This window comes from Sapajus apella, unplaced genomic scaffold (genome assembly GCF_009761245.1).
Source record: "Sapajus apella isolate SASKATOON/1434 unplaced genomic scaffold, GSC_monkey_1.0 scaffold46, whole genome shotgun sequence".
NCBI classification, from domain to species: Eukaryota; Metazoa; Chordata; class Mammalia; order Primates; family Cebidae; genus Sapajus; species Sapajus apella.
In genome coordinates, this window is record NW_022436986.1 from 16,546,992 (window position 1) to 16,557,874 (window position 10,883).

The 10,883-nt window shown below is 38.9% G+C and overlaps 1 protein-coding gene and 1 non-coding gene across 3 annotated transcripts in view; both read right to left on the reverse strand.

Annotated features, from left to right (window-relative positions):
• The window catches only part of SVEP1 (sushi, von Willebrand factor type A, EGF and pentraxin domain containing 1), a 219,641-nt gene that overhangs the window by 7,226 nt on the left and 201,532 nt on the right, over positions 1-10,883 (reverse strand). For both annotated transcript variants that reach the window (XM_032240324.1, XM_032240325.1), the window contains exons 45-47: positions 10,354-10,449; positions 8,493-8,588; positions 3,102-3,195 (exon numbers count right to left, since the gene is read on the reverse strand). In XM_032240324.1, coding sequence (XP_032096215.1) covers positions 3,102-3,195; positions 8,493-8,588; positions 10,354-10,449 — 286 coding nt within the window. The remainder of the gene's footprint in view (positions 1-3,101; positions 3,196-8,492; positions 8,589-10,353; positions 10,450-10,883) is intronic.
• Positions 2,761-2,867, reverse strand: LOC116524942. The gene has a single exon (XR_004257540.1). It is a non-coding gene; the product is annotated as a U6 spliceosomal RNA (small nuclear RNA).

Consider the following 10,883-nt stretch of genomic DNA (forward strand, 5'->3'; position numbering starts at 1 on the left):
AGGGAATTTCCTGGTCTGCGGGTTGTGAAGACCATGGGAAAACCACAGTATCTGAGCCAGGGTGCCAGAGTGCCTGGAAATGTCTCTAATGGCTTCCCTTGCTTATGAGAGGGAGTTTCCTGGCCCCTTGCATTTCCTGGGTGAAGTGGTGCCCCACCCTGCTTCAACTCACCCTCCTTGGGCTGCACCCACTGCCTAATCAGTTCCTGTGAGATGAATCAGGTACCTCAGTTGGAAATGCGGAGATCATCCATCTTCTGTGTCACTGTCACTGGGAGCTACACACTGGAGTTATTCCTATTTGGCCATCTTGCTGGATTTTTTTTTTTTTTTTTAAGATCTTAGTCTGTTGCCCAAGCTGGCATGCACTGGCACAATCTTGACTCACTGAAACCTCTGCCTCCTTGGTTCAAGCAATCCTCCCACCTCAGCCTCCTGAGTAGCTGAGACTACAAGCATGTGCCACCATACCTGGCTGATTCTTTTAGGTATTGTTTTTTTTTTTTTTTTGAGACAGGATCTTCCTTATATTTCCCAGGCTGGTCTTGAACTCCTGGGCCCAAGTGATCTGCTTGCTCAGGTTACAGGCATGAACCATCACACCCGGCCCAGCATACAAACCGTAAGGCATTCAGTCTCATAGGAAAGAAGGAAAAATTATAATGGTAACATTTATTGTTTTGACTTCTCAGAAAAGCTTCCCCCCCTCCCACTTTCTTTTCTTCTGCGAGCTACCAGACTCTCCTCCCTTTTACCCAGTTTTTGACAAAATTACTCTTTATGTTGGTACAACATCATCCAGCCTAGGACTACAGTTCATTGATTCATGCTTGGCCATCGAATCCATCAGATCAATCCTGGACTTTTAAACTGGGACAGTGCACTATATCTCCAGATATTATATGGTGACATGTAAAAAATTCTGTAATAAATTTTGACCTGGCCAGGCACAGTGTCTCATGCCTGTAATCCCAGCAGTTTGGGGACCAAAGGTGGGTGGATCATCTGAGGTCAGGAGTTTGAGACCAGCCTGGCCAACATGGAGAAACCCCATCTCTACTAAAAATATAAAAATTAGTCAGGTGTGGCGGCACATCCCTGTAGTCCCAGTTACTCAGGAGGCTGAGACAGGAGAATTGCCTGAACCTGGGAGGCAGAGGTTGCAGTGAGCTAAGATTGCGCCACTACGCTCCAGGCCGGGCACCGAGTGAGACTCCATATTAAAAAAAAAAAAAAAGAGAGAAATTCTGTCCTTTCCTTCCATGTGAACTGAACAGAAGAAAACCACTCTGCAGCAAGATAAAGGATGGAGCAGACCCTGGAAGAGATGGTGACATGGGAGGTGGGGAGGCACAGGTGGCTTTCAAGTCCCTAGACTGGTTCTCCTGATGCTCAGCCACTCCTTTGTCTTTGGGTTTCACACAAGGTCCCTATATTGTGATAATAAATTCTATTCTGCTTAAACTAGTTAGAGTTTTAACAAGAATTACATATAAGGAGGAGAAGCCTACCTGGTCCTCCGAGTTGCTAGTTAGCCTTCTCTTGAATGTGGGCTCTACCTCTCAGCTTAATTTGTCATTATTTGTCTTGGATGCCTATATCAAACTTTTGCCTAAAAAAATCTAGATTTTTTTTTTGCCTGTTAATATACAATATTCTCATACAAGCTAATAAGTATCCTTTTCTTGATCAAGAAAGAACTCCTATGGACACATTTTTAAAATTATGCAAACTCTCTCTGGGCTTCCTTTTCTTTATCTGTAAAATGAAGAGGCTGAAATATAAAATGTAATATTATAAGAAAGTACTACTTTCTGTTTTTTTCTTTTTGAGTCACTTTTTTTTTTCCTCTCTTTTATTCCTTTTTGGCTCTAATTTTCTTAAATTCAACTCTGCTCCCAGGTAAAGGTATAACCTTTGGCAGCTTCTAAATATATTTGTTCATTTTGAATTTGCAGTTTAGGGTTTTATTTTTTCTCTTTTTGCAGAGATGATATACACTTGAGATGATGTGAGGAAATTCATTGGCATTAGACAGATTTTTTTGTTAAGTAAGGTTTTACTTTAATTGCTTTTTTATATTTGCCAGTTGACTTTGACATTCCAATCAACATGACAAATCAGAAAATAAAAGTTATTTTCAGTTAACTGAATTTTTTCCACTTTAAAAAATGAATATGAAAATACCCATTTGTTTTTAATGATTCCTATCTGATGGGGGTGAGTGTACATAATACAAATCTAAGTGCAGTGATGTATATGGAAAGTCATAAAATATAGCTGATAATATTTCAACATTGCAACACTGGTGAGGACAATGTTTGAATATTAAAAATATTTTATCTACAGTATGGCACAATATGGCTGATATTTTCCTGATGTTTATAAAAAGGTATACATGATCTTTTAACTATTTTCCCTTTGACTTCTTTTTGTAATAGTCTTTTTAAACTATGATATTTATCTGGTCAGAAATGAGAAACCAATGAAAAAAAACATTGTTACATAATCTTTTTGTAGTCAATGAAATCCTATGCATATAAACACTAAAATATAACATAAAAATATTTTACTTTAAAAATAAACATGTCCTATCAATTCAATACGATTTTTATTGTGATCAAGAACTTTAAACATCCACTGCGCCATTTTCAATAAAATATATTGAGTTTATTTTACATCCTTGCATCTGTAGGATGCAATCTTCTGTTCAAGGAGATGATTTATTATGTAACCATTTTGTTTCCTTTTTAATTGCAAAAAAATGTGAAATGCATGACAAATTTGTGTGTCATCCTCTAGCATGGGTCATACTAATCCTCTCTGTAAAGTTCCAGGTTTAGTATATGTGCTGCTCAAGTGAGCACAAGACTGCTTATTTTTAGATATTCTTTTTTTATTTGTCAATCCTGAACCAATATTTCGGCTTTAGTTTCGGCTTTAGTTCTAATTTAAAGAGCATGTTTCAAAATGGGTATCTTTGCATGCAACATGCTCAACACTCAAACTAGATAGAGATACCTTCTGGCTCTTACGACAATTTACCTTGAAAGTTTAGAGTCCTCATGTTATAGGTGAACATTAGTTTTTGGTTATCTTACCTGGAACAGTTATGTCCCGTCCAAGAAGAAAGACAGTGACATCGGTTTGGTCTTATACATTTTCCACCATTTAAGCAGGGAGATTGGCAAACAGCTGGAATGAAAAACCCATGCACGTATTTAATTAGTACTTAGCAATTCTGAAGATATCCATAAAGGCACGTAGGATAAGATTTGACTCTAGTTCCTGCAATGGCCACCATATACTGTTAGCATTATCTATTTCTGCTACACTGCTTGACCTCACATCCTTATGTGGTACCACCTCCCTTTTTCCTTCCAAGCTGGTCAATTTTCACATTTAAGTCCCAGATTAAATTCTGCCTACTTATTGAAACCTTTGCTGATCACTCCAAGTCCACTGATTTTTCTCTTCTATAATCTTTTTTACTCATGAAATCAATCTAACACCTTGGGCATTCTGAACTGTAAATTTTTTGTGTTAAATTAGACTGTCCATTTCTTTCTTTTTAAAAAATTTCTTGTCACTGACTTGAAGCTCAAGATTGTAAATTCCTCGAGGGAGTTGGCATTGAACTCTTATTGACTGGGTGATTATGTCAGAAGTCAACATTTATGATAATAAATTAGGCGCATGGATTGTCTAAAATAACAGATGATTCAACATCCCTTTGTGTTTGGTGAGGAGACACATTTCATGGCTTTTTTCAGCTTTAACTGGAATTACAGAAGATGGTTAGCCAGAGATGAAACCCTGAGGGGACACCCAAAGATTTACAATCTAGGTGTCTTTCTCACACATCCATAATCTCATAATCAAACTTTTCATCTGCATAAATTTATTGGTTAAAAAACCTGAAGATGCTAAAAATTGATCAAGACCTACTATCAGAAAGTATAACATATCAAAGAGAAGGGAGAACTCCCTGTAGGAAGGAAATAAAATCTCTGTTGAGAGAAAGCTGGAAATAACCATTCCAGTCTGTGTAGCACAGAAAGGCAGGCTCTTTCCTGGATGAAAAATTCCTTTTTAGTGAAATATAAGAAAATATCATTTCTTTAGTTGTCCATTCATTCATAAAATATGGAGAAAATATCTGCTAAGCAAGTAGCAGGCACTTGATAAGCACTGGTCCTTGTCCAGAGAGAACAAGAGAGAAGACAAGAAGAAAAATACACCTTTTCCCTTGGGGAGCTCTCTTGGCAAGTTAAAAGTAAGAGCTGACCAGCAGAATGCACTTATTAGCAATCTAATGGGAAAGAAAATTATGAAACAGTTTGGATTAAACTTTAATTCTGATTAAACTCAGGATTAAAACAAGCAAAAATAAAACTAAATAATTGAAAACTTAAGTCCTCATAGTTTCTGCTTGCTCATGTAAGAACGCATTATTCCTTTTCAGGACTATGCTGATTTAGCAGTGCCTGACTGCACTAACAAACTAGTCACTACTTTTACTTCCCTGTCTAAAAGCTTAACCCTCCTTCCGAATCACATCAGTGGTCCCAGTGTTCCATTCAGGGTCACCTTTTCATCTCGCATGTCTTCTGCAGTCTTATTTTTTCCCCTTTGAATATTTTTCAGTGATGACTTGTAAATTTCTATCTTCATGTAATGAATTTTCTGGAAACCTAAACTATCATCCAACTGCTTATCAGGTCACTTCCCTTATATGATCCACAGCCACCTCAAACTCAGCGTGTCCATACTTAACTCTTTATTTCTACTCTCAAGCCTGCTTTTCCTGCCTTCCCTATCTCAGTAAACTGCATCATTTTCCACTCCAATCCCCAAGCTGTAAACAGCTTTTTTTTTCTAAGTAGTTTTGACTCTTCTTGGATTCTACCCCCACAATAGATCTGTAACCAAGTGCACTGCCTTACCATCCCTCCAATCTGCTCTTTTGTGCTTATTTCTGCAGACTTCATTAATTCTTGCCAATTCTGCTTTTACAACCTCCCCAACGAATCTCTCTATTGTAAGTTTTTCTTTCTTCCACTTTTCATACTGCTGCCAAAATCAGTTTTCTAAAAGAAAATCTGATCACATGATTTTCCTGTTTAAGATCCCTCAGTGGCTTCTGCTGCTCTCAACACATATTTGAGCATCTTGTACTTGGCATGTGATGCGTTTCCTGATCTGATGCTGCCCATCTTTAGAGCTACATTTCCAGCCACTCCCTGCATTTTCTCTATGGCTTTGGTTATCCTTTGCTGAACACACCTGTGTATTTTGTGGTCCACGCTTTTAGCTGGAATGACGTTCTTCTGGTGACTCCTTTTGTTTTTCCTCAGATTCTACACTTGCAAAGCTTTTTCTGAACTCCGACACTTGGCTAGTTTACCCATTTTCACTGTTGTGATAGCCCGTTTTATAGATTTTGATTTGCCTCTATCTTACCACATCCTAGTTATCTATTTACAGGCCATTCTGCATCCCTTCCCCTTTTCTAGATTGAAATTCTGGAGGGCCAGGAGACTCTGTTTTATATGCCTGTTGTCTGCTTAGCACTTAGGGGTGTAAGTAGGATCTATGCTGAGGTAGCTGCTGTAAGATTTGGAAAAACGAAGGCTATAGAATTCAGTGTCATTGAGGAGCATATTCCAGTTAGAGAACTGAGGTGTTAAAAGGAATGCCGATAAATCAGATCCATTCATAGCTTTAAGCTGCATGATTATAACTAGTTGTATAACATTTATAGAAATGGAATATTATAAAGTAGATTATTGTGATATTGAACAAGTTTAGAGATCAGAGGAAACTTAGGCAAGACAGAGGAAAGAGGAAGATCATAAGCAAATGTAAAGAGACTAGGGAGGAGAAGCTGCTGCTTGCAGGGGTAGTGAGGAAACCATTACTGCAGAGCACAGTGTGTGATGGCAGGAGAAGTGAGTGGTGCTTCAGGTGGGCTGAAGCCAACTTATGCAGAACCTTGGAAGTCAAAATAATTCAGGGTGGATGTAGAGACTAAAATAGAGAACAATTTTAGGCTCATAAACAGCAAAGACATGCAAAGTAGTAAGTTGATGATGTCTAGTCTGGAGGGACATGGAGACAAGGTCTGAGCCATGATCCAGAGTCTTTTACTGGCTGCTGACAGTGGTGTGGAGTAGAATGTGAGAGATGCTAAGCAGGAAGGAGCAAAAATAGTGATGGTGCTGGTAACCTCAGATAAAAGGGAAGGTGAGTCAAAAGTCATTCATTCATTACCTGCACCAGTAAGGTGCCTGGAAGAAAAGAGAGTTTGTTTGTAGATGGGCAGGAGAAACGTGGGTAAAGATCAAAGTTGATTTGTAATAAACAAACACTATATAGACTGCTTTCAGAGTCTCAAATAAGGGCTTCAAATTTAGCCTCCAGGACATTTTTCCTTCTCTACATTCATGAAAGCCTCAATTTGGGCTTTAGGTACTTTATGTAGGGTGACAGCTGCCTGTCTGCTTTTGTGTGTAACAGTACTTTTCAGTCTCATTTCTCTGGTTTACTTAGTAGTAGTGCGTCTTTTATTCTAAAAAATGACTTCGTTTGGAAGCTAAATTATATGGTCATCCCAGCCTTAGGATTCTTGACCAGCTCTGGTGTCAGGAAGCCCTGTCTATACTTTACTTTTTACTCCTTGAGGAGAGGTGGTATAAACATCATTTATAGGAGGAATAGTGGCATCTCAGAATAGTTAATAGATATAGCAAGCCCTATTATTTTTAATGGTGGCTTAAAATTCAGGACATTGGAAAGGTAGTTTGTCATTTTAAATTGAGTTATTTGACATTTACTTAAAAAAACCTATATTGGGGTACTATGCTAAGCACTGGGGATATAAAGATGATTTTAAAAAAATCCTTGCCCTCAGGTGGCATATAATCTAGCGGGGGCAGGGATAGATAATCAAGCAATTGAACAGATGTTAAAGTACAGGAGGCCAAATGCTATATTTGAGGTCTGCAAGAGGTGCTCAAAGGATGTTTGTTACTCATCAATCAACTACCTTTTGTTTCTGTTGTCCATGATAAGGAACTCTCTCTTTGATGAGTTTTGTAGTTTTTTTCCTTTTTTTGAAAACTTTTTTACCTTTTAAGTTCAAAGGAATACGTCCAGGTTTGTTATGTAGGCACACTTGTGTCATGGGAACTTGTTGCATGGATTGTTTCATCCCTCAGGTACTAAGCCTAGTTCCCAATAGCTATTTTTTCTAATCCTCTCCTTCCTTCCACCCTCTACCCTCACGTAGGCTCCAGTGTCTATTGTTCTTCTCCATGTGTTTATGAGTTCTCATCATTTAGCTCCCACTTATAAGTTAGAACATGGGGTATTTGGTTTTCTGCTCCTGCGTAAGTTTTATAAGGATGATAGCCTCTTGCTCCATCCATATCCCACAAAGGACATGTTCTTGTTCTTTTTTATGGCTGCAGGGCTATTACGAAAAAGTTACGAAGTAGGCCTGGTACAGTGGTGCACACCTGTAATCCCAGCACTTCGGGAGGCTGAGGTGGGTGGATCATTTGAGGTTAGGAGTTCGAGATCAGCCTGGCCAACATGGTGAAACCCCATCTCCACTAAAAATACAAAAATTAGCAGGGTGTGGTGGCAGGCGCCTGTAATCCTAGCTACTTTGGAGGCTGAGGCAGAAGAATGGCTTGAACCTGGGAGGCAGAGGTTGCAGCGAGTCAAGATCATGCCACTGCATTCCAGCCTGGGCATCAAGAGTGACACTCTGTCTCAAAAAACAAAGAAAAACAGGTGCTGGTGGGGTTGAGGAGAAAAGGGAACGCTTATACACTGTTGGTAGGAATGTAAATTAGTTCAACCATTGTGGAAAGCAGTGTGGCAATTCCTCAGAGACCTAAAAACAGAACTACCATTTGACCCAGCAATCCCATTACTGGGAATATACCCAAAGGACTATAAATAATTCTACCATAAAGACAAATAGACATGTATGTTCATTACAGTGCTATGCAGAATAGCAAAGACATGGAATCGACCTAAATACCCGTTAGTGGTAGACTGGATAAAGGTTTTTTTATTTTTCTTTTTAACTTAAATTGTATTTATTTATAGCCTTGTTCTTTCTAAAGAGTAACATGAACTTAGTAATTTAGCTTTCTAGAGACTAAAATAAATATTATCCTGAACCTCTGTGTAATGTCTTCTCTATGCTCCGCAAAATGAAGCAGATGACATAAAGAGGACAGATAGTTGAGCCAACATAGATGTTATTCTTTGGCAGATGACCTGGAAACATGTTTTTTCAGGCAACCATAAAATTCAGTGTTGAGACACCATTCAAAGGATTATCTTGAGGAATTCTTGAGAAACATCAGTACTTTTTCACTCTGCCACCACTTCTGAGTCCGAGTCACACTCCTCAATGTTCTCTAGAGTTTCAGGGGACTGAGCCACCAAGAAAACAAACCATGAAAGAGGCCTACCTGTATGACAGCGAGACCCCGTCCAGCCAGGCAGGCAGTCACACTGATAAGGGGCCACACAGCGACCCCCGTTCAGACAGGGAAGAATGCAGATTGCTAACAAAAAAAGGAGATTGAAATGGCGTTGATCAAAATACACATGCTCAGATAGGTTCAAGGGTTCAGAAAACATTTTGCAGAAGTGAAGCCTTGTATGACTCATGACTCACTAGACAACTTTTCTGCATGTGTTCTGCTTATTAGTGAGCATCACTGGGAAAACACAATCAGGAAAGTAGGCCTGGATTCTTAGCCAGATGTAATGACTCTAAGGCCAAATGCACTTTCAGTGAAGACTCTGTAATCAATGTCTGCAAAGTGCTTTGCTTTAATGCTTCACAAAATAAGCAGAACGGTTTCCATTTCTTATAGTTTCAAATTTCCATGACAAATCACATAAGATGTTCTAAGAGGATTTGACTGCCTTGAGGCTCTCTTCTTGTCTTGAACTAAATGTGAGAATGAAAATCGTATGGGCTATGCCACAGAACTGAAGTTTGCAACATTTTGATAGCAATGGGACAACACACCCTTTATTTCCGAGAAGCTGAGGCCTGATGGTGACTAAATGATGTCTCCCCAACGCTGTCTTGACTATCATTCCTCCTCCTAGAAATCAATGAAATCTTTAAAGAGGCATAGTTTGTTTAAAAGTGTGAGATATTTACCTTTCTCCTCAAAAACAAGTTCCTTAATCAATAGTGTTGCCATCACCTAAGGAGTTGGTTGGCAATGCAAATGTCAGGTACCAACCCAGATCTACTGATCTCCCAGATGATCTGTATGTACAGCAAAGCTTGGGAAGCCCTGGTGTCATGCAGGAGGGTAGGTACATGCCCAGTGAGCAAGGCTAGCTAAGGTAGCCAAGCCAGGCCTGCCGTGGGGTACCCCAAAATCAATGCTTATTGAGTCTTTGGACTCTTGACATTAGAGCAGGTTAAGTCTGGGAGCTCTAGGTGAAATGGAATGACTGGGGTGAGCTGGAAGAGAAAAGTGTGATTTCTCTTCTTTTTTAATCACTTGAGAACACTTGTTTTGGTGAGTTGTTAGCAGCCTAAATTTATTTCCATCATACATTTTCCTTTACAGACTAGTTGAAGAAGTCACACTTAAAATGTTTTAGTCTCTTATAAAATTCCTATTCCTACCAGTATAGACCAATGGCCATCACATGAATCACTCTTAATGATTTACATACACTGCTCCCATTGAAATATATATATTTTAAGACATTGAAAAAAAGTACACTTGAGATATTTAAAAATTTAATATCACTATTTATACCACCCTGGAATTTCAAATTCAAATGTGTTTCTATAAGGATCAAAATTCTGTAATAATTTACCAGGTATGGATATAGGAGTGCCAGCTTTTCTTATTTTGTTGATTAGTAGAAACTATTCTTAACAACAGAGGAAATTGTGAGTTGCAAATATTACCTGCAAAGTACATGTTTTGCAGTGGTGTGCGTTTATAGCAACTATAGCAATGACTGACATAGCACATAGCAGACCCTGAGTGAAGGGAAGAGGATGGCTAGGAGACTTTACAACAAGCTCCTTCTCAAGAAGACTTTTGCAAATTTGTGCCAGGGAGCATGTGAAGATGACTTTAGATGGATCTTAATAACAGTATTTTCAAAGTCATTAATATTCTAGATCTTCTGCAACCTAATGACACATGGGCTCTGCTTCGTGTGCTGCACAGACTTAAAGCAAATGGATTCTGCCCAACAGTACAGACATTTCCTGGTAAGTCCCCTCAGGTGGGAGCATCCAGACAATTTGTCAGGACTCAAAGTAAGATCTGAGGAGCAACTCACGTTCTTCACAGAGGCGCCCCATCCAGCCCTCTGGACAGGAACAAGCATTTGGGCGTTGGCAGATGCCCCCATTCTGACATGGGAATCGACAGACGGCTGGAAAAGAAGCAGGATTGGTCACAAACATAGGGAATTATGGAAGGGAGTGAGTCAGAAAATAGGATTGCTCCTTTAGATTTCATACTATTTCCTTGACTCAAGCTTTCAGAAAGAGAAACAAAAATTAAAACTCAAGAGGAAATTTCAGTATGTGGAGAAGTACAGCATTTGATTGGCTGCTATTGCAGTTTTCCCTGTATCTTTATTGAGGTGCAACAAAAGAATTGTATATATTTAACATTTACAAGCAGATGTTTTGATTTATATTTAGATTGTGAAATAATCACCAAAATTATTGAGCTAATTACCACAAGCATCCCTTCACTTCTTTCTCTTTCTTTCCTTTATTTCCTCCTCTCTCTCTTTTTCTTCTCTTTCTTTCTTTTGTTCTTTCTCTCTTCTCTTTCCTTTCTTCCTTTCTTTCCTACCTT